We start from the raw sequence: 25,289 nt of genomic DNA on the forward strand, positions 1-25,289 counted from the left end.
ATAAATGGAAACACATCCCCCATTCATGGATCAGAAGACTTAATATTCTTAAAGTGTACCTACTACTAAAAGCAATCTACAGATTTTAATCCCATACCTGTCTAAATCTCAAGGGTGTCTTTTGCAAAAAAACATGTCCTAAAATTCATAGGAAATCTCAAGGGATCCTAAAGAGCCAAAACAATCTTGAAAAAGAAGAACAAACCTGGATGATACAGACTTACGGATTTCAAAACTTATCACAAAGCTACAGTAATCAAAACAGTCTAAAACTGGCATAAAGACAGACATATGGAACAATGGAATAGAAGAAGTGACAGAGATGGTCAAATGATTTTTGACAGGAGTGCCAAGACTATTCAATGAGGGGGAAAGGACAGTATTTTCAACAAACGGTGCTGGGAAAACTGGGTGTCCACATGCAAAAGAAAGAAGCTGGACCCTTACCTAATACCACATACAAAAATTAATTTGAAATGGATCAAGGGCCTAAATATAAGACCCCCCCAAAATAAAGTGCTTAGAAGAAACAGAACAAAAACGTCACAACTTTGCATTTAGCAATGATTTTTTGGACATGACATCAAAGGCACAGGTAACAAAAGAAGAAATTGGCAGATCAGACCTCATAAAAATTTTTAAATTTTGTACATCAAGACACACTACCCATGGAATAAAAAAACAACCCGTAGAATGGGAGATGATATGTACAAATCATATATCTGATAAGGAATTTATATCCAGAATATATAAGTCCTAAAACTCAACAATAATAACAACAAACAACCCAGTTTAAAACTGGGCAAAGAAATTGAATAGACATTTCTCCAAAGAAGATATATGAATGATCAATAAGCACATGAAAAGATGCTCAACATCACTAATCATTAGGGAAATGCAAATCAAAACTACAATGAGATACGAACCTCAGCCTTAAAATAGCTACAAAAAAAAAAAACACAAGTTTTGGTAAGGATGTGGAAAAACTGGAATCCTTGTACACTGTTGGTGAGAACGTAAAATGGTACAGCCACTGTGGAAAATATGGCAGTTTCTCAGTTAAAAACAGAATTACCATGAGATCTAGTAATTCTAGTTCTGGGTATACCAAGAAGAATTGAAAGCAGGGTCTTAAAGAGATACTCATACAATCCATGTTTGTAGCATCCTTTTTCACAATAGCTAAAAGTTGGAAGCAACCCCAGTGTCCAATGACAGATGAATGGATAAGCAAAATGTGGTATATACTATTAGTCAGCCTTAAAAAGGAAACATATTCTGTAATATGCTACAATAGGGATAAACTTCGAGGACATTATGCCAAGTGAAATAAGCCAGTCACAAAAAAGACAAATACTATAAAATTCTACTTATATGAGGTACTTAGATAAATTCATAAAAACAGAAATTGTAGTGGTGGTTGCCAGGGGGTAGACAGAAGGGAAAATGGACAATTATTATTATTGGGTACAGTCTCAGCTTTACAAGATGAAAAACGTTATGGGGATGGATGGGAGTAATGGTTGTACAACAATGTGAATCTATTTAATACCACCGAACAATACACTTAAAAATGGTTAAGACGTAGGGGCACCTGGGTGGCTCAGTCGGTTAAGTGTCCAGCTCGTGATTCTGGCTCAGGTCACGATCTCAGGGTCATAAGATCAAGCCCACCCTTGGGTTCTATACCAGGTGTGGAGCCTGCTTAAGATTTTCACTCTCGGGGCGCCTGGGTGGCTCAGTGGGTTAAAGCCTCTGCCTTTGGCTCAGGTCATGATCCCAGGGTCCCGGGATCGAGTCCCGCATCAGGCTCTCTGCTCAGCAGGGAGCCTGCTTCCTCCTCTCTCTCTGCCTGTCTCTCTGCCTACTTGTGATCTTTGTCTGTCAAATAAATAAATAAAATCTTTAAAAAAAAAAAATGATTCTCACTCTCTCCCTCCCCCTCTACCCCTCCCCATCCCACTCTCTCTCTCTCAAAAAAAAAAAAAAAAGTTAAGGTAAATTTTATGTTTCGTGTATTTTACTACAATTTTTAAAACCCTACAAAATAACTATGTAAAGGACGATGGTGACAAAAATGACCCTTGTCTTACCTTCATCAAGCAGCCAGCAAACACAAGGAAGCCTTTTGAATGCAGATGCTTGGCCAAGGAGAACCCAAATCCCGAGTCACAGCCTGTGACCAGGACGGCTTTGCTGCCAACCTATTTCAGAAGATCAGACCCCACATTAGGAACCGAGAATCCCAAGAGCATAGTGACCAAGCAAACCTCCTCTGGGCAGTGACAATGAGTGCTTCCTGAGTGGGCCAGTCCCAGCCCTGCCCACCTGCCCTTGGCTCTTAGAGAAGCACCATAATAGAGCAGAGAATGCTTGGCACTCCAAATCGGGAGACAAGGTTCTAACCCAAATTCTGCCAGCAACTGACAACCCTACCTGGGGAAGTCACTGCCCCCTTCTGGACCTCAGTTTCCTCATCTACAACCCCCAGCATCACCACCCCCCATCACCACAGTATTTATCATTTCTTACTCTGTGCAAGGCACTCCGCACACATTTTTCTTATTAAAACCCCACAGTAACTCTACACAGTAAGTAGCATTATTACACCAGGTTACAAGTGAGGAGACATATTTTCTAAATGCCCAAAGTAGTCAGCCTGTGGTAGAGCTGGAAGAGAGAGAATCCCAAATCTGAACTCTTAACCCCGAACTTCACCTGTGGCGGGGGTGGGGCGGTTAAGAGAGTGAGAAAGTGGTTCCAAGTATCCCAGGGGCACTGAAGTCCCGCTCTGAGGTGGCCCAGGGCTGGGGGCCACTAGGGAAGGGTTGTGACCACCATAGCGGGGCTGCCACTCACCGGCTTCACCTCATCGGAATAAGCACGACGGCTGCTAGGGACCAGAGAGGCGGAGTAAAACAGCAGCGAGCGCCTGCGGGAGAAGAGGATCCGTGAGCAAAGGCTGTGCTCCTACCTGCACCTCACTCCCGGGACAAACAACCCAGAGGACCCTCAGCCACCAGTGTGGCCCCCATGGCTCCCCACCCCAAGCCACTGAGGACAATCTGCTGGTACTACTGGGGAAGATGGTCCTAACTCTGTCTGCCAGGCTTGCTAGGCTGCGACAAAGTCAGCCAGCAGGTGCAGTGGCCATTTTTGCCACTGTGTAGCAATCACCCTCTGGCAATACAGCTTTGTTACCAGAGCCTTCTGCAAATTCAATGTCTTCACCTCTGGGTTTTATGCTGCTTCCTGATAATTTTTTTTTCTTTTCTTTCCTTTTTTTTTTTTTTTTTTTAAAGATTTTATTCATTGGAGAAAGATAGAGAGAAAACATGAGTGGGGGGAAGGGCAGAGGGAGGGGGAAAGCTGGTCCCCCGCTGACCAGGGAGCCCAGTGCAGGGCTCGATCCCAGGACCCTGAGATCATGACCTTAGCCGAAGGCAGAGGCTTTAACACACTGAGCCACCCAGGCACCCCCTGTTAGTTTTTTTTCAACTAAACTTTTGTTTTGAAATAATTATAGATTCAAATGCAGTTAAGAAATAACACAGAAAGACGCCATGTAACTTATTACCCAATTTCCCCCAGTGGTAACATTTTGCAAACCTATAGCACCATATCACAATCAGGATATTGGAACAGATGCAGTGAAAATACAGCACATTTCTGTCACCACAAGGATCCCTCCCGTTACCCTTTTAGAGCCACACCCATTCCTGTCCACTCCACGTCCTCCTTAACCACTAATCTGCTGTCCATCTCTACCATTTTGTCCTTTCAACAATGTTATATAAATGGAGTCACACAGTATATAACCTTTTGGGATTGCCTTTTCACTCAATAATTTTATGGAGATTCAACCAGATTGTTGCACATATCAATAATTTGTCTTCTTATTGCTAAATTGTTTTCGATTGTATGGGTATACTACAGTTTTTTTTAACTATCAATTATCTTTGTTGGCTCATTTTTGTTTTTAGGTAGGCTCCATGCCCAATGTGGGGCTCATGCTCAACTCTGAGATTGAGTCGCAAACTCTACCAACTGAGCCCGTCAGGCACCCCTAACCATTCAACTATTCAAGGGCATCCATGCTGTTTCTGGTTTAGGGTTATTACAAATAGAGCAGCTATGAACATTCCTGTGTAAGTTCTTGTACAAGTCTGCTCTCTTAAGTAAGTACCTAGGGGAACCATTGCTGGGTCATACGGCAGATGTGTAGTTAGATTTTAAGAAACTGTCAAACTGGGCGCCTGGGTGGCTCAGTGGGTTAAGCCGCTGCCTTCGGTTCAGGTCATGATCTCGGGGTCCTGGGATCAAGTCCCGCATCGGGCTCTCTGCTCAGCAGGGAGCCTGCTTCCCTCTCTCTCTCTCTCTGCCTGCCTCTCCATCTACTTGTGATTTCTCTCTGTCAAATTAAAAAAAAAAGAAAAAAAGAAAGAAACTGTCAAACTGCTTTCCAGAGCAGCGAGCGTTCTACATTCCCAGCCCCAAGGGATGAGTGATCTACTTTCTCTATATCTTCACCAGCATTTGGTGGTGTCACAATTTTTTTTATTTTAGTCATGCTGATTATGGTGGTTTCAATGTGCATTTCTCAGATGGCTAATGACATTGAACATCTTTTCTTTTCTTTTTTTTTTTTAAGATTTTATTTATTTATTTGACAGACAGAAATCACAAGTAAGCAGGGGCGGGGGGTATGGGAGTGGGGAAGCAGGCTCTCCACTGAGCAGAGAGCCCAATGCAGGGTTCTATCCCAGGACCCTAAGATCATGACCTGAGCCGAAGGCGGAGGCTTAACCCACTGAGCCACCCAGACACCCCGACACTGAACATCTTTGCCTGTGCTTATTTGCCATCTGTGTATCCTCTTTAGTAAAATGTCTCTTCGTGTCTTTTGTCCATATTCTTCTTTAAAAAAAGAAAGAAAAGAGAAGAAAAGAAAATATTTTATCTTCAAATAATCTCCAGTGTGGGGCTTGATCTTAAAACCCTGAGATCAAGATATGGCTCTACTGTCTGAGCCAAACAGGTGCCCCTCTTTGGTCCATATTCTAATTATATTGTATTGTTCTTTCACTACTGAGCTCCGAGAGTTCTTTACAGGTTTTAGAGGCTAGTCCTCTGTTACATATGCAGGATGCAAATATTTTCTCCTATTGGGCAAGCTGTCTTTTCTTCCTCTTCACAGGGTCTTTTGCAGAAGGAATGTGTTTCATTTGGATGAAGTCTGATATAGCAATGTTTCCTTTTACGGGTCACACTTTTGTTGTCAAGTTTTAGAATTCTTTGCTTATCCCAGAACCCAAGATTTTCTCTTGATTTCTTTTCTAAAAGTTTGCTAGTTTTATGTTTGACATTTTAGGTCCATGATCCATTTTGAGTTTGTATACAATGTAAGACATGGGTCAAAGTTTATTTTTTTCCTTATAAATGTCCAGCTGCTCCAGAACGTTTTTGTTTTGTTTTGTTGTTTTGGAAATGTACACTTTTCTGCCTTGAATCGCTTTTATGCCTTTGTCAAACATCAGTTGGAGATATTTGTGCAGGTCTGTTTCTGGATTCTTAGATTTCATTGAGTTATCTGCTCCCATCTTATTTTTCTTTTTCAAAACTGTTTTTGCTATTTTATTTCCCTTGTTTAGTCCTATAAATTTTCTTTTTTTTTATTAATTTTTTTTAAGATTTTATTTATTTATTTGACAGAGAGAGATCACAAGTAGGCAGAGAGAGAGGAGGAAGCAAGCTCCCAGTTGAGCAGAGAGCCCGATGCGGGACTCGATCCCAGGACCCTGAGATCATGACCTGAGCCGAAGGCTTAGCCCACTGAGCCACCCAGGCACAGTCCTATAAATTTTCAAACAATCTTGTCCTTATCCACAAAAATCTGTGATTTTGACAGAGATTGTGCTAACCTCATATATCAATTTGGGCGAAACTGATATTTTTACTTTTTCAAGCTCTTAAATCCCTGAACTTAGTTTGGGTCTCCATTTATTTAGACCCTTGATTTCTTTCATCAGCATGGTACAGTTTTCTGCAATACAAATCCTGTGCATACTTACTGTATTTATACCTCTGTATCTCATTTTTTTGGAGCATATTAAATGGTATTGTTTTAAATTTTGACATCCTCAAGTTCATTGCCAGGCTATAAAAATACATTGTTTTTGTGTGTTATCTCAATTCCTGGAACAAACCCATTTTTCACAGTTTCTATTTTTATGTAGTGCTGAATTCTATTTGCTAATATTTTAAGATTTTCGCATCTCTATTCATGAGGAATATTAGTGCGCGGGTCTCTTTTTTTGTGCAGTCTTTGTCTGGCTAGGGAATCAGGGTAGAACACTTTCATAAACTAAACTGGGAAGTGTTAGTGCTGGGTAGGGATGGAGCTCCCTACGAGGTCTCCACTCCTACTGCCTGGCTGGGAGGGGCTGGAGGGTCTCGCTACTGCTCCTAACATGCATGGGAGTGTGGGGTCTCATTACTGCTGGGAGACTGGTGAAGTCCCAACTCTCCCGGACTCCCACCCAAGCAGGCAGGGTGCCTGATTACTGCTGGGTAGGAACAAAAGGCCTGGCCCCTCCTTGGCGTTCTCGGATACTACCTCTACTGAAGGGACTGGGGTACCCCGCTACAGCCGGGGTGAACTGGAAGTGGATGCTCAGTACAGCTTTTGCAGGTACAGGGAGGGGTGGAGCCACAGCACTTCCTGTGGTGTTTGGAGGGAGTAGAGCAATTACTGTCTCCAGTTTTCTGAGAGAGCAGGCTCCTACTGGGGCTTTTTGTCCTAAGCTGGCATTTCTGTGCTGCCAGCCACTTCAGCTCCAGGTGAAGGGCAAAGAAAACCTAAAGGGCTCATCACTGTGTTGTTTCTTGGGCCCCGAGGTCCCTAGCTGATCCATCTTCTTCTCCCCATCTTCTAGAGTCTTGTTATGCCTTTTTGTATAAACTGGGGGCTTTAGTTGTATCCAATGGGAGGAAGAGAGAAAAATAAATCTACTCCATCTTTCCAGAAGGATAAGTACTGTTTGGTTTTTTTAAGCTATTTTTAAAATTTTTATTTATTTATTTGAGAGGAGAGAGAGAGCAAGAGAGGGGGAAGGGGCAGAGAGAGAGGGAGAAACAGACAACCAGCTGAGCAGGAAGCCTGACATGGGGCTTGATCCCAGGACCTGAGATCATGACCTGAGCCCAAGGCAGACGCTTAACCAAGTGAGCCGCCCAGGTGCTCCAAAGTACAGTTAATTTTTAAATGAATACTAAACCAGAAACAGTAAATGGAGGTGGCAGGGTCACCTGAGCAGCTGGTGAACAGGGGAGAGGAGGTAGGAGATAAATTTGCTTTTTACTATGTACTATTTTGTACTATGTGAATATATTACCTATTCAAAACAAAAAGCTTTTAAAATATTCATTAAAATGTATTATCCCGGGGTGTCTGGGTGGCTCAGTCAGTTAAGCTGCTGCCTTCAGCTCAGGTCTTGATTTCAGTGTCCTGAGATTGAGCCCCGTGTCAGGTTCCCTGCTCAGCAGGGGAGTCTGGTTCTCCCCCACTCTCTGCCCCTACAAAAATACTTTTTTTTTAAATGTGTTATCCAACATTATTAAGAACAATGGGTTCACTAGACAGAAACGAGGGTCCACTAGGAAAGTCAGCCAAAGTAAACTCCTGTCCTTTTGAATTGCCACAGCAGAGTCTCTTCAGATTTTAAGTCCTGGAGCTTGGCCGTCTTAAGTGTGAGCAGAATGGTATGGTTAGTACACCCAAAGGTAGTTAAATGACTTTATTCAAAGAGAATCACTGTTTTCCCCAAGACCCCAGGGGTTAATCTACAAAAAGAATGTGTCTCTCCTGGACCAGATTTTATGTGTTCTTTCCCTGCAAGTTCCCTTTGTGCTACTTGATACTATAAAAAGTAACAGAAAGGTCACAGCAAGAGAAAGAGTTTATTTCAAACTGACTTGCTGTCGGATTTTTTCTAATCTACCTGCCCATTCTCAAATATTTTTCGGGCCCAAACTTGACTCTCTTTGGGTGTCTTCAGTAAGCTCTACAGATCAAACCCAGCTGTCAGTGGAGATTTCCTCCTCTCCAGAGAGCACAACGCTCCACCCCTCCACACCCACCGCTAAGAGGCAGAACCCTGACAAGGTGAGTGAAGGGAGCCAGTGTTAGCATGGGGAAGCTTCCACAACACCAGAGTATCCTGCTGGGGACGGCTTGGCCTCCCACCCTTTGCCCCATAGCCATTGCAGACGCGGCAGGATGCCCAGCTTGGGATTGCTTCTGTCTGGAGGGTCCCTGGGCCTGGGAAGGCCTCACTACCTCCATTCGCAAACTTCAGTTGACAGGCATCTGGGAACCATGTTAAAATGCAGACTCCCAGGTCCCTCCCATTGACACTCCGATTCAGTAGGAAGAGGTGGCAGCAAGCTGCAGGTCAACCCACCCCTTACTCCAGCCGCCATGCTCGTCTTGCAGGTGGTACAAGTTCAGCTCAGGACAGTCAGTTTTCTGCGGGGTGGAACCCCAAAAAGGCAGCAGCCTCATTCAGAGAAGACCTCGCCGACTGCTGTCCTAACCTACAAGTGCAATCAGATGGGACAGAGGAGGTACAACCCAGCACTTCCCCCAAAGGTCTGTGGAAGTGGTCCCCAGAGCATCCAGGAACTTGCCAGGCCACATCTGAGACACCACCCCATGCTGGCCAGGGCATCAATTCTGGCTTCTTCTCCATCTTACCAATCTGTGTCTCTTCCATCATGAATCAGCCACAATAACCCAGCTTTCTGTAGCAAGGAGTCATGATTAAGTAATTGGACAGGCTGACGATACCAAGATGATGGGGTCTAGGAGGGACAAATGTCAGTGACAGAGTGCAGCCTGGGAGAAATATGGCCTCACGCGGCAGCATATGCAAAAACAATACAGTCCAGTCAACACGAATCAGAAGGGATATGGCGGCTAAGGGAATCTACAGGAGCCAAGGCTGGAAGGGATAAAGGAGCCCTTCTCCATTCTGCCCAGATCAGGCTCTCCTGAAGTATTGCAAGTCAGGCCCAAGCAGGCGGAGCTGAGCACTGGCCCAGCTGGTTTGTGTAACCAGGATCCTGGAGGTGGGAAATGATCAGTAATTCACCTCTCCGGGGCCAGCACCAGAGCCTTCTACCGAAGCCAGAAACTCAAAATCCGAGGGCTGTGCAGAGCCAGTAAGTAGGGCAGGCTGTCAGGTCAGAGTCCTTCAAGAGAGCTGGGCTCCATTCCCCCTTCCAGGGGATGCGGCCCTTGTGGGAAAGGCGATTTCATTCTCCTCTTCTATGATGTCCTCTGCTAGTTGAAGCCTGTTTCCAACCAAGCCTCTGCAGCCCATGGAAATGCTTTTAAGCAAATGGTCCTAAAAGCCTAAATGCATGTTCTTCCAGACAGACTTATTTATTGGCAGAGAAAATATCCATTGATTTTCTAGCTGCTGAGACTTTACATTTCACCTGACCCTTAATTTCACTCCTCTCAAATATAAAAGAATAGAAAGCATATTGTTTTTTCCTTGCTCTGGCTGCAAAAGAAGAAAATGGGGTAATAGAGCACTCTGAATCCCCTTGGAAAAGGCAATTCCAGAAGTTCTCAAAGAAGAGCTACTTATTTAATTTGCACTTAATGCTTTCTCTAAATCACTCAAACCATTCTGGGAAACCTTGGGACATTTTAATTAACTGGTTTCATGTGTAAGATTTAAATACAGCAATTAGCCAAGTGATCAAAGGATTGAAACACATCAACATTCTATGCCTTCTGGGGCACCTGGGTGGCTCAGTCAGTTAAGCATCCGCTTTTGGCTCAGGTCATGATCCTGGGATCAAGTCCTGCATCAGGCTCCTTGTTCATCGGGGAGTCTGCTTCTCCCTCTCCCTCTGCCTGCCACTCCCATTGTGTGTACTCTCTCTCTCTCTCTCTCTGTAAAATAAATAAAATCTTTGAAAAAACCTCTATGCCTCCTGATGCAATGTTCCAAGTGGGACATCACCTCACTTAAGGGGGATCCTTCCAAACACACACATGTGAATGTACATACAAAGAAACACCACACAAACCCTAACTAACATTCTTCCAAAGTGGCAAGGTCATGAACAACCAAGACTAAAGAATCATCCCCAGTAGGAAGAGTTTGAGGACCCATGACTACTAAAGGTACTGTGGGAGCCTGGTTTGTACCCGGGACCAGTAAAGGTCCATGAGTAGGCTACTTGGTGAAATCTGCATCAGCAGATTAGTTCACCGGTATTACTGCAGCAGTCACTTCCTGGTTTATATGGTTGTGCTACGGTTTGCGAGAGGTCAACATACGGGGAAGTGAGGTGAAGGAGATACAGGAACTCTCTGTACTCCTTCTGCAACTTTCACATAACGGCAATTATTTCAAAAGAAAAAGCTGAAAAACACAAAGCGGGGATGAAAGCTCTTCTGTGCCCTGTGAAGGTCTTTGTCTTCTGAGGACACCTTTGTTTCCTCTGCTGGTGACAGCAGGAACTGACAGACATCTTTTGAGAGTCAGGCCTTCTTGCCTCCTGCAGATCCATGTGTGACAAACTCTGTGTTGCTCACAAACTGTGACCCTCAAGGGCACCTCCAGCCTTTCACTTCTTACCTTGTTCCATTTTCTCTGTCATAGCAACTCAGGGTTCTCCCCGGCAGCTGTGACAGGGGTCTGAAGAGGCGGGTGGACAGCATGGTGGCCACGAGAGGTAGAATGGTGGATCTCCTTCTGGTCGGTTCTGAAACACAAAATGCACCCTCAGCATTGCCTTGTCTCCATGGGCGTACCCTTCGGGGCTGAGGCAGGGTCCTCCCGCACATCCCTCACGAAGCTGCTACTTCCTGTGATGGAAAGAGTCAGGAAATGTGTTCTAGTTCTGGCTGTGCCACCACCTCCTTGGGCAACCGTGGGCAGGCTGTCACCTACCCGTAACATGAGAAGGTGGGACCGGACTGGTGATCTGACAACCAAGTGAAGTAGCAACGACAGGAGACACTTGAGGATCCACCCCATGGGTCATGGAGCTTCACGGAGTCCTATTCTCATCTGTGTTCCCCATAATCAGCAGATCATCAGTCTGTGGTGACCCCGGGCATCAGCCTGCACGCTGTTTGGCCACAGGCCTCCAAGTGCAGCTCTTCCAGCGCCGCACAAATCACTGGGCTCCACCCAGCCCCTTTCTTCCCCAGCCCACCACACAGAGGGTCTGGCTCTGACGCTCAACTCAGCAGTAGCTCTGGAGCCTGGAGCCTGGAGCTAGATGGTGAGACACACTTCCATCAACCTTAATTAAAACACACACACACTGAGTCTCACACCCCTCCACCACCCTCTTCTGAAGTCACATCAACTGAATCGCAACAAGGCCATGTACCACAGGGTGTCACCTTAAGTTACCTTAAGGCTACTCAGCACCAGGACTAGCTGTGCACAATTAACTGTTGACTGCTGTGTGCCTTAGTGGCCCTCCTGGCTGGAGGGCGGGGGTATGGGGGTAGGAGTGAAGGGGTGAAGGGGGTGGGGAGTGGAAGCCAGGAGGAAGCTGAGCAAGGCAACCACAGCCAGAGGAGCTGCTGGTCTTTTCCTGGTGGACCATCCTAGCCTCTCGTTTGCACATCTGCCTGTGGTTTATTCCACCATTGTTATTGGGAACGGGGCTGTGCCTGGGAGGCAGCTCCTCCGGGCCCTCGTGCTGCCACCTGAACCCGACTGATGACCAGCAAACAGGGCCACTTGGTAGAGAACCAATTTGTTATCTATCTAGCCAGCCACCGCACAGTTCACTGTGGGCGGCAGGTGGAGTTGTCTGATCTGTTCATCCTCAAGAAAGGGAAACAAATAGGGATCACTTGGCCTGTGTGATCCTTCCTGCACTACGCGGCACTCCTTCCACTCCTGTCCCTCCTCACCACGGTATTCTCAGCACTGTACTCAGAAAGATCTTTATAGATCCATCAAGTGGGGGCCTGGGTGGCTTGGTCGGTTAAACGTCGGCTCAGGTCATGATCCCAGGGTCCTCGGATTGAGCCTCCCAACAGGCTCCCTGCTCCGCGGGGAGTCTGCATCTCCCTTCCCCTACTCATGCTCTCTGCCTCTCTCTCAGGTAAATAAAATCTTAAATATATATATAAATATATTTATAATATCATATCATATATTTATAATATATGTGTGTGTGTGTGCGTGTATATATATCAGTCAACTTATGTGACTTCTTTGCCTAAAAGCCTCTTCTCCATGCCTGCTGGGCACAGGCCTCTGCCTCCCTTCCCAACCTCCTCGGGTACCACGCTACCCTGGGCCACGCTGACCTTCTGAAAGCTTCTGGTATGTGTGCCAAGCTCTTTCCTGCCTCAGGGCCTCAGGCTTTGCTCCTTCCTCACTCTAGGTAGCTGAGTCCTTCTGACTCTTCGGACTTCAGAGGGGCTGTCCCAGATCCCCCAGGCAGCACACACAGCCTGCTCTCTGTAAGATCATTCTTCAATCCCAAACCACCATGTTTCTTTACTTTATCCTCCCCTTCTGGATCGTAAGCTCGGAGGGGACAGGAGCCTTGTCCACATCCCCCATGCCCGGAAGAAGCCTAACACAAAGGAGGCGTTCAGTGAGAGTGGGGATGAGCGGTGTGTAGAAAGGGTGGCCTGCGGCCAAAACTGGAGTTACCACAGCCAGCACTCGGCAGGCAATAGCAACACAGAGCCCAAACCGGCCCTTCAGAGAAGGCACAAGGCCATGGGGCACAGAGGCTCCGCGGTGTGCCCCTCCTCCGCCCCTGAGGCTGAGCGGGCCTAGCTCAGGCACCTCAGCCTCTCCCCTCAGGACTGGAGTCTGAGCTCACTGCCACTGGGGCACTCCAAATCCAGCGGTCTATAATTAAAGCCCTTCATCCCTTCTGCTCAGTGCCTGTGGCAGAGACGACTTCGGTATTATCTCCACACAGAGGGCTGCTTTCAATTTTAATTTCCCTCAAGTCAGCACTATGGGAAAGTGCTCAAGTAAAAATAGCTTATAATACAAGAAAACTCGGCCCTTTGAATAATGCACTCTTGGTGACGTTGTCTCTGACACACAGAACGGTAGGATTTTAGATCTCTTCTTCCTTTTTAAGTTTCTAAAACATGTTGCTTTCCCCATGGCAAACACAGTGCTACAGGCCGTGGGATTCCCATGTAGGCTTCGGGGATGTTTGCCATCTTAATGCCTGGTGCTAGGCTTTCTTCTCTGTAAATATGAACTTCTCAAACTTGAAAAGCCCTCACTTGCCTTTTGGTTTGGAAACAGAGGTGGCTGGAAGAGGTGCTTGTGGCAAGAAGGCAGAGCACCTTTGGGGGAGTTCCGTGGGGGACAGTCTCCTGGGCCTTGAACCCAGTCAGCTGCCCCAGGGGAACTTGGCACAGAGGACTTGACTGCCAGGGACCAAACTTATAAGATACTGTCATGAAATCAAGATGCTTACATGCCAATCTGGAATCTGGGAGGAAGTGTTCTTTTCCTCTCTTTTCTTTTCTTTTTAAAGATTTTATTTTTTTTATTTGAGAGAGAGAGAGTGCACAAGCAGAGGGAAGGGCTGAGGGAGAAGGAGAAGCAGACTCTCCACTTAACTGGCTGAACGACCAGGCATCCCAGGGAAAAACTTTTCTAATACTAAGAGCACCTGGGTCTACTCTCCAGGGCACCCTCTTTCCATTTTCAATGTGGCACCCATACATAACCTGTGGAAGTACCTTCTCTCCAAAAAAAATACTGTGTGCATCCTCGCCCCAGTGATGGGCTCCCCTGTGGCATGCTGACAGGACTAACTCTCGGAGGACGAAGCTGGTTGCATTCCTGTGGGTTAGGATCAAGGTCTCTCTTGCAAGGGACAGATATTCCCCATCCTGAAATCCTTGGAAAAAGTGGTCATTAGCAGGCAACAGGAACACAGGAGGCAGGCCTTAGGCAGGAAAGAGAATGTATGTGTCTTTAGACATGAAGTCTGGATGGGTCTTGGCACTACCACGTGGGAAAAGTAACCCCTATCCTACTGAGAAGGGCAGGATGGGTTTAGGCAAGAAATGTTCCTATGTAGGAACCCCACACTAAGGAGATTAAGACCAGTGAGCTTCTGTGTGAAATTCGAAGGTCTGACAACCGGCAGCCTGCCTCCAATGTGCTCTACCTGGCTGTTTCTGTTTGGCCAGCCTAGTGTTTTAAAAAGCAATGTAACTAGGCAGCTAAGTTATGCTTTAACACAACACAAAGTTTACACCTACTATCTGTCTTAAACCTCCCCACAATCACCTTTGTTAACTTCCTGGATTCTATGGGCATTTGAGTTTGAAATCCCTACTCAGAGAGAGATATATTTTCCTTTGGCCATTTCCCTTCTTGTTACTTAGCACAGGCTTGCCTGAAAGTTCCAGGCCAGCTCAGCTACACATGCTAACTGCATAGTTAACAGGGCTTCCGTAAGGCCATGCAAAAGGGGAAACCTACCAAGGCTTAAAGCCCTAATTCAAAAAAGATGACCATTATTCCTTAGAGAGAGGGCTATTCTGGACCCAAAGTCTAAAAGCATTATAGAGGAACATTAAATGATAAAGCAGACAATGGTCTCACTACCATTTTATCACAGATGCAGAGGCGACTCATACAGCTGTCTGTGACAGAGACCTTCAATAAAAGCCAAGGATTTACCTATACAGCCCAGTTCAGTGAAGGCAAACCTAACGCAAGCACTTCCGTTAGTCTGAGAGACAGTCCAGTCACCTGATTAAAGTCAGATGATGTCAGCTCTCCTCAGATAACACAGCACCAACACTCTCTGAAGTGGTGATCTTTCGGGTGTCTGTCCTGCTCACCCGATCCCTGCCCTCTCAGACCTGTCTCTCGCCCATAGGATTTGGCCTCCGCAGCTACAGTTGGCCAGTGAGACCTCCCTTCTGGTCACTGAGGACTGGGTCAGGGAGAGAACCCATCATTCTGACCCCTGGGGCTGTGAAAGAATGCAAATCATCCTGGGGGTGGGGAGCAGGGGCAAGTGATCAGCAGGTGGGGGTGGGGGAGACAGCTGTGCTACACTGCCCCTGAAGCCAGAGAGGATGGAGAAACCCAACCTGCAGAGAGAAGAGTCAGGCACACATGCAGCAAGGAGGAGAGATGGACAGGGAGAAACAAGAGAAACAGAACAGCAGAGGCTCCTCCTGAAAGAGCTGCACCTGAGACTCTATAAAGACCTCAAGTGCTCTATAAGGCACTCGAGGTCTTTATTCTCCATGGGATTGAAATAAACTTAAAGTCTCTGTTCCTTGTGGCCAAAACAATACCAGTGAAAATGCACAGAAGCAGAGAGAACATTATTACTAATTCTTAAACTTGCCCCATCTTGAGAATGCCAATAGATCTTGGCAGTGATAACAGGAAACCGTGTCTCCCCCTCTCCACTTCTCATCTGTCCTGCCCCAAGAGAAAGTATTAGAGCTGTCAAAATGGCCAGAAGTGCCAGCTTAAGCAGGCACTCCATCCCTAGGATAATAGGGGTCGCCTATCAAATTCAAGTCAGACCCCTAAACGATGGGACTCTCAGGGCTCCACTGGTGGACTCTTCCCACACCCATCATGAGTGCTCAGAGCTTTAAATAGGATTTATATGCTGCCAACTCCTACATGTTTACCTCCAACCAGCCTTCTCCTCCAAACTCCAGACTCACATAGCCACCTGCCCATGCAACAACTCCACTGGAATGTTTAATAGGTTATCTATTATAACTTATAATAACCCATCCAGGGGCGCCTGGTGGTGGGTTAAAGCCTTTGCCTTCGGCCCAGGTTATAAACTCAGGGTCCTGGGATTGAGCCCCACATCGGGCTCTCTGCCCAGCGGGGAGCCTGCTTCCCCCTCTCTCTCTGCCTGCCTCTCTGCCTACTTGTGATCTCTGTCAAATAAATAAATTAAAAATCTTAAAAAAGAAAAAAAATCCTGTCCAAAATCAAGCTTGTGCTATGGCACTGAGTACCTGTTTCTCTACGTCTTCTTCATTCTTTTTTTTTTTTTTTAAAGATTTTATTTATTTATTTGACAGAGATCACAAGTAGGCAGAGAGAGAGGGGGAAGCAGGCTCCCCGCTGGGCAGAGAGCCCGATGCGGGGCTCGATCCCAGGACCCTGAGACCAGGACCCGAGCCGAAGGCAGCGGCTTAACCCACTGAGCCACCCAGGCGCCCCTGTCTTCTTCATTCTTAATCCTTCTTTATTTTGCACTCTGCAGCCAAGCTGTCAGCAAATCCTGACTCCACCTTCACAATGTGTCTAGAGCCCTCTGCTATCATCTTTGTCTAAGCCGTCTTCACTTCTTGCCTGGATTATTGCAGTCACCACCCAACTTGGCTCCCTGTTTCTACCCTTGTCCCCTTTCAGACACTGCTCGACACGGGCCTGCAGGATTCTGTGAAATGTAACTCAGATCGTGTCATTCAGGCACCAAACTCTTGCTGGCAGTAAAAGCCAAAAAATCACTGTAGATTGTCCCCAAGACCCTCCATAATCTGGGTTTTCATCCCCGCCCCCACCATTCTGCACCTTGGTTACAATGGCCTTCCTGCTATACTTAGAACATGACAAGTAAGCTCCTGCTTTGGAAACTTTGCCCTTACTTTTCCCTCTACTTGGAACATTCTTCCCCCTCATTATCCACAGGGCTCCTTCTCACACTTTAATCTTTTACTCATATGTTTCCCCAGTAAGACATTCTCTGGCTACCCCATCAATCCCACCCCCACCATGATATTTTCTATTCCCCTTCCCCTGCTTCTATCCGCCCCCCCGACTTACTACACTTTAACATTATACACACTGTACTTATTTATCTTATTTGTTATCTTTCAGTCCCATTAGAACGTAAACTCTGAGAGCAGGGGATTTTGTCTGCTTTGGTCACTGTTATACCCCCAACACCTAACACTGCCCTCTACACAGTAGGCACATAATATGTGAATTATTTAAGGGGCTTTTAGGCAGAGGTATACTATGATCAGACTTACTTTTTAATACAATAAGCCTCACTGGGTTAAGAATAAACTGAGTATGAACAAAGGCAAAAGCAGGGAGACCATTTACATGCTGAGGCAGTAATCCAGAGCCACAGTTTATAGCCATAAAGGTTGTGCACTGCACAAGTCCAGTGAAATGTGCAAAGGTACTCTCTGGAGATATACAGAAGGGTTGCGGGCCCTGGTGGAAACCATGAAGGTAACTAGAAGTGGTCCGAGTCTGGCTACCTATTGAAGGTAGAGCCCCATATGATTTAACGGACAAATTTAAAGGAGAATGTGCAAGAACAAAAAATCAAAGGTATTTCCAAGATTTTTGGTGCAGATGTCAAATAATAATAATTATTATTATTATTATAACAGCACAACTGAAAAATTAAAGAGCCATTCTATTCATAAGTTCTTACCACATTTCAAATCAGGGTATACAAGCCAGACCTCACCTGGGCCTCCAAATCACTATAATTTTCTCATCTACTCATTACCATTTGCTATACCATCGCTCAAGAAGCCCTGTACTCTCCAGTTTCCATGTTTTGCTCATTCCATACCACATCTGACTTGTTCCTAAGACCAAGTCTTGATTCAAAGAACACTCCTTCAAGATGCCTTTCCTGATGCCCTGACTTTAAAAAATCAATCTCTCGCCTACAGTTCCATTCCATCCTTTCCTTCTGTGCCTCTGTAATAGCACGTAGAACAGCACTTACCTAAGCAAGAAGTATTAGATGTATTTCTGCTTATAAGCACTCATAGCCCCTATCCACCAACTCCCACCTGGTCTGTGCGCTCCCCACAGATAGGGTCCACGTGTTACAGCACTGACTTTCGCCTTCCCCAAAATACCTACTCTGGTGTCTGACAGGAAACAGACTCTATGCATATGTGTATGGAGAGAGCATGAAATCTGCAGCAATTCCAAAGGTCAGCTTCCACGCTCGCCAGCGGTGTATTTAAACCCATGCAAAGTCGGGCTCCAGAGCTCAGGTAGGAAGTAGGACATATGCTGCGTCCTGAAGGATCCCGGCTGCAGGAGGCCTGCGAGCAGCCGTCAGTAATGAAAGACTTGCCTCTTCGACTACACCCCCAACCCGGGCTAGCCCGTGACTGCATCAGCTGACTCGAGGCCGATTTTGGCCGACGGGCTGGAAAAAAACGCGCAGGGCTCAACGACGCGAACAGAGCCAAACCCGCCCCGAAGCGGCTGCGGACCCACAGCCAGGACACCTTCTCTCGCACGCTAGTGGATTCAAGCAGAAGCTGGGCGGCCCGCGAGGCGCGCGCGCCACCCAGCTCCACCCCGCGCGGAGGGATGCGCAGCCAATCGCAGGGCCGCAGTTCCTTCCCGCCGGCCGGAGGCGGGAGCCCAGGGGCTCGGCTCGAGCCGCGCTCCCATTGGCTGAGAAGGGACCGCCCAGACAAAGCCCGGCGGTCGGCGCCCGCGACTGGGAGTGCCCCAGCCTACCACCACCTAAGCATCCCATCCCCAGGCTCCCCCCGCGGCGCCTCCACCAAGCTCCCCACCCCCACTCCCCATCCACGTCCGGCTGCGTATTCCGTCCTCCAGCAGCCGGAGGCTCAGCTCGTGCTCAAGGCGGTTGGACCGGCAGCCTAACCGCTCTCTACCGTCCTTCCCCGGCCGCGGCGGTGGGGGGAAAAGGGGAGGCAGCACTCCCCAAGTCCTGAGGACAGGGCTTCGCGGAGGACGCAACGTGGGGCAGGAGGAGGGAGACGCGGTGAAGAAGGGGGCGGCCCCAGCCTGGGACAGGAACTACCAGCTTCGGTACCCGCTCGGCTTCCGACTACGAGATGACCTTGGGCCGCTTCCTTCCGTACTGGGGAGCCGGGGTGGTCTTCTGTAAAATGCGGAGGCGGGGAAGGATGAGGCCGGGGGTTTCCCCTGGGCGCCTCGGGGCTGCGCGTTCAACCTGGGACTCCTCCCGCCGAGCACATTTTGCCTAATAATAAAAGCCAGGCGAGGACTGAAGGCGGTGGGTGAGGGCCGCCTGGGACTGAGACGGATCTGGGCAGGATCCGTCCATCTTCCCACCCTTACCCTGGCCGCAGCTGCAGGGCCAGACCTACAGGAATCCGTGCCACATCCCCACCCGTATCCTGGCCACTCGGCCAAGGGGCCGCGCGAGGCCAAACCAAACTGAGCAGGGGGCGTCGGCCCATGCCGCCGTAGCTGCAGAGATGCGGACCCCTCCTCTTACCCCAGACCAGATGGGTGGAGGGGCTCCGGCCGCGGAGGGCCCAGCCGGCGCGTTCCCCTGAGCCCAACGCTTCGCGGGTACCCGCGCTCCTGGCTTGGAGGGCCCGGTGGGGGGCGCTGCCGCCGTTGCCTTCTCGAAGTCCTACACGCTCCCGCTACTGCGGCTTTCTACTTCGGATCCGGTAGGCGGCCGAGCCTAGACACAGTGGGTGCACGCTGTCTGGCAGCGCGGGGCGGGGCGGGCCGCGGGCGTCGCCGGGGCGGGGAGCGCTCCTGCGCGCTCTCCTTCCTCCTCGGGCGTCCCGCCCAGCCCTCCTCCCGTAGAGGGTACCCCCAGTCTGGCTCTCCGCCCAAGATAAACCCCTTCCCAGGCGCTGAGCTCCACCGCCAGCCGCGTTCTGGAGAGTCTGGGGCTCTCAAGCTGGGAGGAGCAGGTGCCGCACCAGGAACTGAAGGAACCTGTGAGGAGTGAGGCTTCTTCCAGTTTCTGTGCGTGTTTGCTGACTTTCGAACTCATCGGAGTTCATTGGGTGGTTTTTATATGTCTTTTGATCGGATGGAATGCATTTAAAGAATTGCTCCTATGAATCTTTAAAGGTAATTTAAGCACAGGTCCCAGAGTTTAAACAATAAACGTCAGGGGAACTGGCCACAGAGCCGGATGACCGCGCCAAGTTTTTAGGATGAAAAGCCGCCTGAGGAGAGAAGGAGACTATCGACAAATTAGTGACAGGGGCTATGTTAACGTCAAATCACAGAAGCACTGATTGGAAAGGGACCAGGCAGATGAAAAAGGGACGGAAGTGCTGGCCTGGTGGGAATTTAGAAGAAACTTGTCAGCTCCGTTGCACGGGCTTCTTGAGAGTTACTGTTTCTACTTTATCCCCAGCTCCTAACACAACAGTGTCTTGAAGAATGGGAGGATCACAAAGGCAGGATTCACTTGATTCTCTGTACCCATTTTACAGACAAACTGAAGCCAGCGTACTTTTCTTCAGTGTTGTGTTTCAGAATACTGGCTCTCTCCATGCCACAGCCATAACATAAATCGTTACACTGGGTTGCTGGTTACACTTTGAAAGTTATGCATGGCTAGAAAAGCATTTAATGAAAGGAAGAATTACCGTTTCCACCTAGAAAAATCAGAGGTCCTGACTTTGGACTGAGAATTGAACGGAAATGTAGTTCAACTAATAGAAAACAGGGAAAGGACGTTGGACCTGAAGTTATATCAGACAGCACCTGTGGCTGACCTCACAGCTTCCCAGCCTATCTTTTTATTCCAGCTTTGCTATGGCAAATGACTGAATTCAGGTGGTACCTGAGAGCACCTTGCCTCAGCTGCACCTCCGCTGGTCTGCACCTTCACAGCTCTGGTCTTCGCTGTCAAAGCAGCCAAGGACCCCTGTGGGAAAGCACTGCCCACTCACGCATGCGCATAACTGCAAATGCAAAAGCACGAACACTGCTAGAGACATGCTTTGAGGCAGAAGGAACCCGTGGAGAAATATTCCCCTCTTCCATTCTTCCGGTGGGCAGTTCTGAGGTGCATTCTGTGTAGCTCCTAAGAGGATAGAGCCCCGGTTGCCCACCGTGGTGCCCAACTTTATCAGTTCAGTACTGCACACTTGGATTGCTTTTTTCTGTTCTTCCTTGCTTGCCTGATCTCCCTACCCTTCCACTCCTGTTCCTTGGGATTTGTTCCCAAAATAAACTAACTGTATGGAAATGCTTGCTCAGAGTGTTTTTCTGGGGAACCCGACTAAGACAGTCATTAATCCAAAAGAGGCTTCTTGCTCAGTGTTTTTCTGGGGAACCCGACTAAGCCCGTCATTAACCCAAAAGAGGCATCTCTGCCCACCTTTCAGGGTCATTCTCGGCAGACCTTTCCCACGTCTGCTAATGAGGAATTTTTCAGCCTGAGCTTTTGCTCATTTTCTCTCCCAGTTGCCCTGCCCTTTAGGGAATCCCCAATAAACTCTCAGAGAAAGGCAGGACTATTGGTGACTCCCAAGGGATAGGACCAGCTGAAGGCCTGGGTCAAAATGAGAGTCTGACAAAGTCATTCTCAGCACTCCTTAAATCTCTCCCCTGTTTCCAAGATTCTGACTGCTGACTTTGAAACTGAAAAACTCTCAGCTCTGCGGTTGAACATGGAGGCAGAGACAATGTGAGACCCAGTTCACTCCCAGTGCAGCACGTGCCAAGATTCTGTCTCCTTTCTGCCCTCCTCTTCCTCTCACCCCCTTGTGAAAGCAGTTCCTCTACCCAGATACGAAGTCTCGGGCCAGGGTTTGTGGCACCTAGCATGTTTCATTTCAACACCAGTGGTGCTGTTGCAAATTATGCAACTAGTCTGGGAGGGAAGCCGCCCTTCCCCTCTGCCTTCAAGGAAGGAGATGAGACATGTACATAAGTTAATGAATCATTAGAAGTCTTGTAAGTCTTCTAAAAGAGGGACATGTAAGTGTAGTGTAGTGGGACTTCCAGTAGGGCTTTAGGACGAACTAAGGTAGCATCCTTAAAGACCCAGTTGGAATGAAGCCCCCTGAAGAAATCCCACTGCCCAGAGGGCCGCAGGGTTGGCTCCCATCCATATCCGTTCCTAATTGCCTCCTCACTCACAGACTTCCTGAATCCCTGTCAAGCTAACCATTCCCTCATCTTCCGAGGCCCCAGCCCTCCTCTTCCAGACCTAGCCCTGCCCCATCTCTAAATGCCCTTGGTCTTCTCTGTCCTCAGTGTTAAGTGTTGAATGTCAAATGGTACAGGTTAAATCCCGCCCTTGGCCAGCCACCTTGAAGCCCTCCAGGAGCCCACCTGTGCAACCCTCAGCACTGAGCCTTGCTGGGGAAGAGAGAAGAATAACACCACTTACTAATCCAAACCCTACAGGGCTTCTCTGTTTTGATACAATTTGAATTTTCTTTTAAAGGGAGGGTGGCTCAGTGGGTTAAAGCCTCTGCCTTCGGCTCAGGATCGAGCCCCGAATTGGGCTCTCTGCTCTGCGGGGAGCCTGCTTCCTCCACACTCTCTCTCTGCCTGCCTCTCTGCCTACTTGTGGTCTCTGTCTGTCAAATGAATAAATAAAATATTTTAAAAAGGGGGAGGTAGACTAGATATCATGTCATTAATTCTGCAGAATTTTAGAAGTATCAAGTAGCTTTTTTTTTTTTTCTATAATTGACAGTGAAATGAAGAAAAAGCTCAGTGGATTTTTCTAAAATTGGTGGTGCTCAGAATTTAATGCGCTGAAAAGAGCCCTAGATCCCGACGTGACCATAATACTGAATTCTGCTCATGAATGAGAACTGGAGGCCCAGTCTTTTCCCTGCAGTGAGTGAGCAAGTAAAACAAGAGCTTGGACCTTTCTGGAGAAAGAGGGGCCGTGTCAGGCACCCGCATCCTCACCCCCTTTCTGTCTTTTGACTCCAATATATTTAACTAAAATTTGTTTTTGTTTTTGTTTACTTTTTAACCACAGTTTGGCATGAGGAGTTTTTTTGGTTTTGTTTGTTTGTTTTGTTTGTTTGTTTTTCCTTTTTAAGTGGGCTCTGTTACCCAACATGGGGCTTGAACTCAGAACCCTGAGATCAAAAGTCACATGCTCTACCAAGTGAGCCAGCCAGGTGCCCCAGTACTTTGGAAATGTAAGCAAAGTATCTTTGCAGTAATTGGGATCTTTGAAGAGGGAAAGTATGAGAATGAGGCGGATAGAGACTCCCTGCTCCAGCCCCTTCCATTCCTGGCTCCCCTTTGCTCCAGCTAAAGCCAAGAAAAAACCAAAAAGCCATCCGGTTTGACTAAGATAAGATAACAAGTCATTGCTCCTGCTGAGACAGAAGAAAAAGACCTGACACCCGGTCCTGTTTGAATAAGAAAAGAAAAAGAAACAGTCCCCAGGGTGATTCAGCACTCTCCTGAGACACCTCCACATGGATTATACTTCTAGGTGAAAGTGCCATTTGGCCTTGAGAGACTGGGAAAGCTTTCAGGTTTTGAGAGACCTCGAAAACACCCCGTTAACATCCCCCATTGCCTGTAACCATAAAAACTCACTCCTAACTCTGTAGGGTGCTCAGTCTTTGGGAAGGAATCCAGCTAAGCCTGCTGGCGTTAATAAAGCTAAGCTTTCCCTGCTCTCCTGTGTGGTGTTTGAGTTTCCTCGGTCACCTCAGATTTTCCACAACAAGAAGGTAAAAAACAGGGGCGCCTGGGTGGCTCAGTGGGTTAAGGCCTCTGCCTTCGGCTCAGGTCATGATCCCAGGGTCCTGGGATCGAGGCTTGCATCGCCCAACAGGGAGCCTGCTTCCTCCTCTCCCTGCCTGCCTCTCTGCCTACTTGTGATCTCTCTGTCTGTCAAATAAATAAATAAAGTCTTTTGAAAAAATTAAAAAAATTTTAAAAAGAAGGTAAAAAACAGTGTCCTTACCGCTGACCATTCACCCCAAGCTAGAGCAACCCATAAATCTCCTTCCTTCCTTCTGTCAGTTTACACCTGAGCCTTATCATATCATGTATCACAGGCATTGTGCTTTGTTCTCAGAATGCAGTGATAACCAAATGCTGGGTCCCTGTTTTCAACAACACCACTTAGCAGTTAATTGCTGTGCTCCAGACACGATGTCAGGAGTTTTGTCTGCATTATTTCATTTAATCTCTAACGATTTTAAAAGTGACCTAAGATTATCCCCATTTTGCACCGAAGGAAGTTGAAGCAACACAACTATCAAGTGACAGAGACAGATGCCACATAAGTCCATCATATTCCAAATACTCTCTTTCTTTTTTTAGAGAGAGAAAATGTCCAAAAGCTGGGGGCAGGGAAGCAGGATAGAGAGAGAGAGAATCTCAAGCAGGCTCCATGCTTTGCTTGGAGACTGATGTGGGGCTCAATCTCACGACCCTGAGATCATGACCTGAACTGAAATCAAGTTGAATGCTCAACAGACTGAGCCACCCAGGGGCCCTTCAGAGACTTTCTTTAAGCCTACCACCAACTGTCCTAAGGATCTTGCTTTAAAAAAGGCTGAAAATTCCAGTTTACAATAGCTTTTGGAATAGAGAATTTTTTATAACCTGTTGGGTATTCTTTCTGTGAATGATCTAACATCTCATGCCCTCAGCTAGGAAAAGTAATTATAGGTTCTAATTGACCATATACACTTTGAAAGAGAAAAATATGGGACAAGATTCTCAAACCTTAAATCTGATTTAATTTTCTGACCTTCAAATTCAGTTTTTTCAAAAAATATTTGTTACAATAAACTCTTGAAAATTGGGATAACAAAACACATGCTTATTTTGATTCATATCTTCATATTTTTTTTCAAACGAATATGTATTTTTTAAACCATTTACTGCTTCTTGAACCAAGGACAGAGCCTACTAATTCAGAAGGGAAATCAAATTGCCAGGCTGCTGCTTCTCTATATTGGGTTGCCAGAACTTCTTTTCCCGAGGCATATCTGCTCCTCCCCAACTCCCTCCCCTCAACCAGGCTCTTCCCAAGATTTGAAGCTTTTCCTTCTGCTGATAGTTCTCACATTCAGTGTTCACTCACCTTAGCTGGTGGTGGGGTAACAACTTCCCTCAGCACTCTCAGCTCGCGGGGTGCTCTCCAGGGAACTTACAAAGCAGATAGATACACCTGGAATCCTCTTAATGCTCAGTTAATAAGGTATAATACACACCCCTGGAAATCGCTTCCAAAATGTATGTGTATTATTTCAATGCTAGTCTTTAGCAGGGAAGGGAAATTCTCACACTCATTTGAAATAAAATGAACTAATGATAAATACAATATTTAGAGTTCTGGATGTTTGTGGGTTTGTCATTAAATAGGCAAAGTTCAGCCTTGTAAATGTTTGTTTTAAGCTTAAAATGTCTGTGAGTTTGGCCCTCTGACAAGCAGAGAGTCAAGAGTAAGTGTCACTGATTAGGAACAAATTAAGAAAAAATGATGCCAAAGGGCAGCTCCAGCAGACTTCACCTTAAGCT

At 47.2% G+C, this 25,289-nt stretch overlaps 1 protein-coding gene across 4 annotated transcripts in view; it reads right to left on the reverse strand.

Annotated features, from left to right (window-relative positions):
• The window catches only part of BDH1 (3-hydroxybutyrate dehydrogenase 1), a 42,701-nt gene extending 17,621 nt beyond the window's left edge, over nucleotides 1–25,080 (reverse strand). Inside the window, exons 1-5 of one of the 4 annotated variants that reach the window (XM_032337212.1) lie at nucleotides 17,142–17,388; nucleotides 13,772–13,980; nucleotides 10,659–10,785; nucleotides 2,860–2,932; nucleotides 2,094–2,204 (exon numbers count right to left, since the gene is read on the reverse strand). In XM_032337212.1, coding sequence (XP_032193103.1) covers nucleotides 2,094–2,204; nucleotides 2,860–2,932; nucleotides 10,659–10,785; nucleotides 13,772–13,832 — 372 coding nt within the window. In that variant the 5' untranslated portion in view covers nucleotides 13,833–13,980; nucleotides 17,142–17,388. Of the gene's footprint in view, nucleotides 1–2,093; nucleotides 2,205–2,859; nucleotides 2,933–10,658; nucleotides 10,786–13,771; nucleotides 13,981–17,141; nucleotides 17,389–17,924; nucleotides 18,416–19,290; nucleotides 19,535–24,852 lie in introns of those variants that run through there. The other 3 variants (XM_032337228.1, XM_032337222.1, XM_032337237.1) reach the window with 3 other exon arrangements.
• Between the last annotated feature and the right edge of the window lie 209 nt (nucleotides 25,081–25,289).

Source organism: Mustela erminea, chromosome 1, assembly GCF_009829155.1.
Source record: "Mustela erminea isolate mMusErm1 chromosome 1, mMusErm1.Pri, whole genome shotgun sequence".
NCBI lineage: Eukaryota > Metazoa > Chordata > Mammalia > Carnivora > Mustelidae > Mustela > Mustela erminea.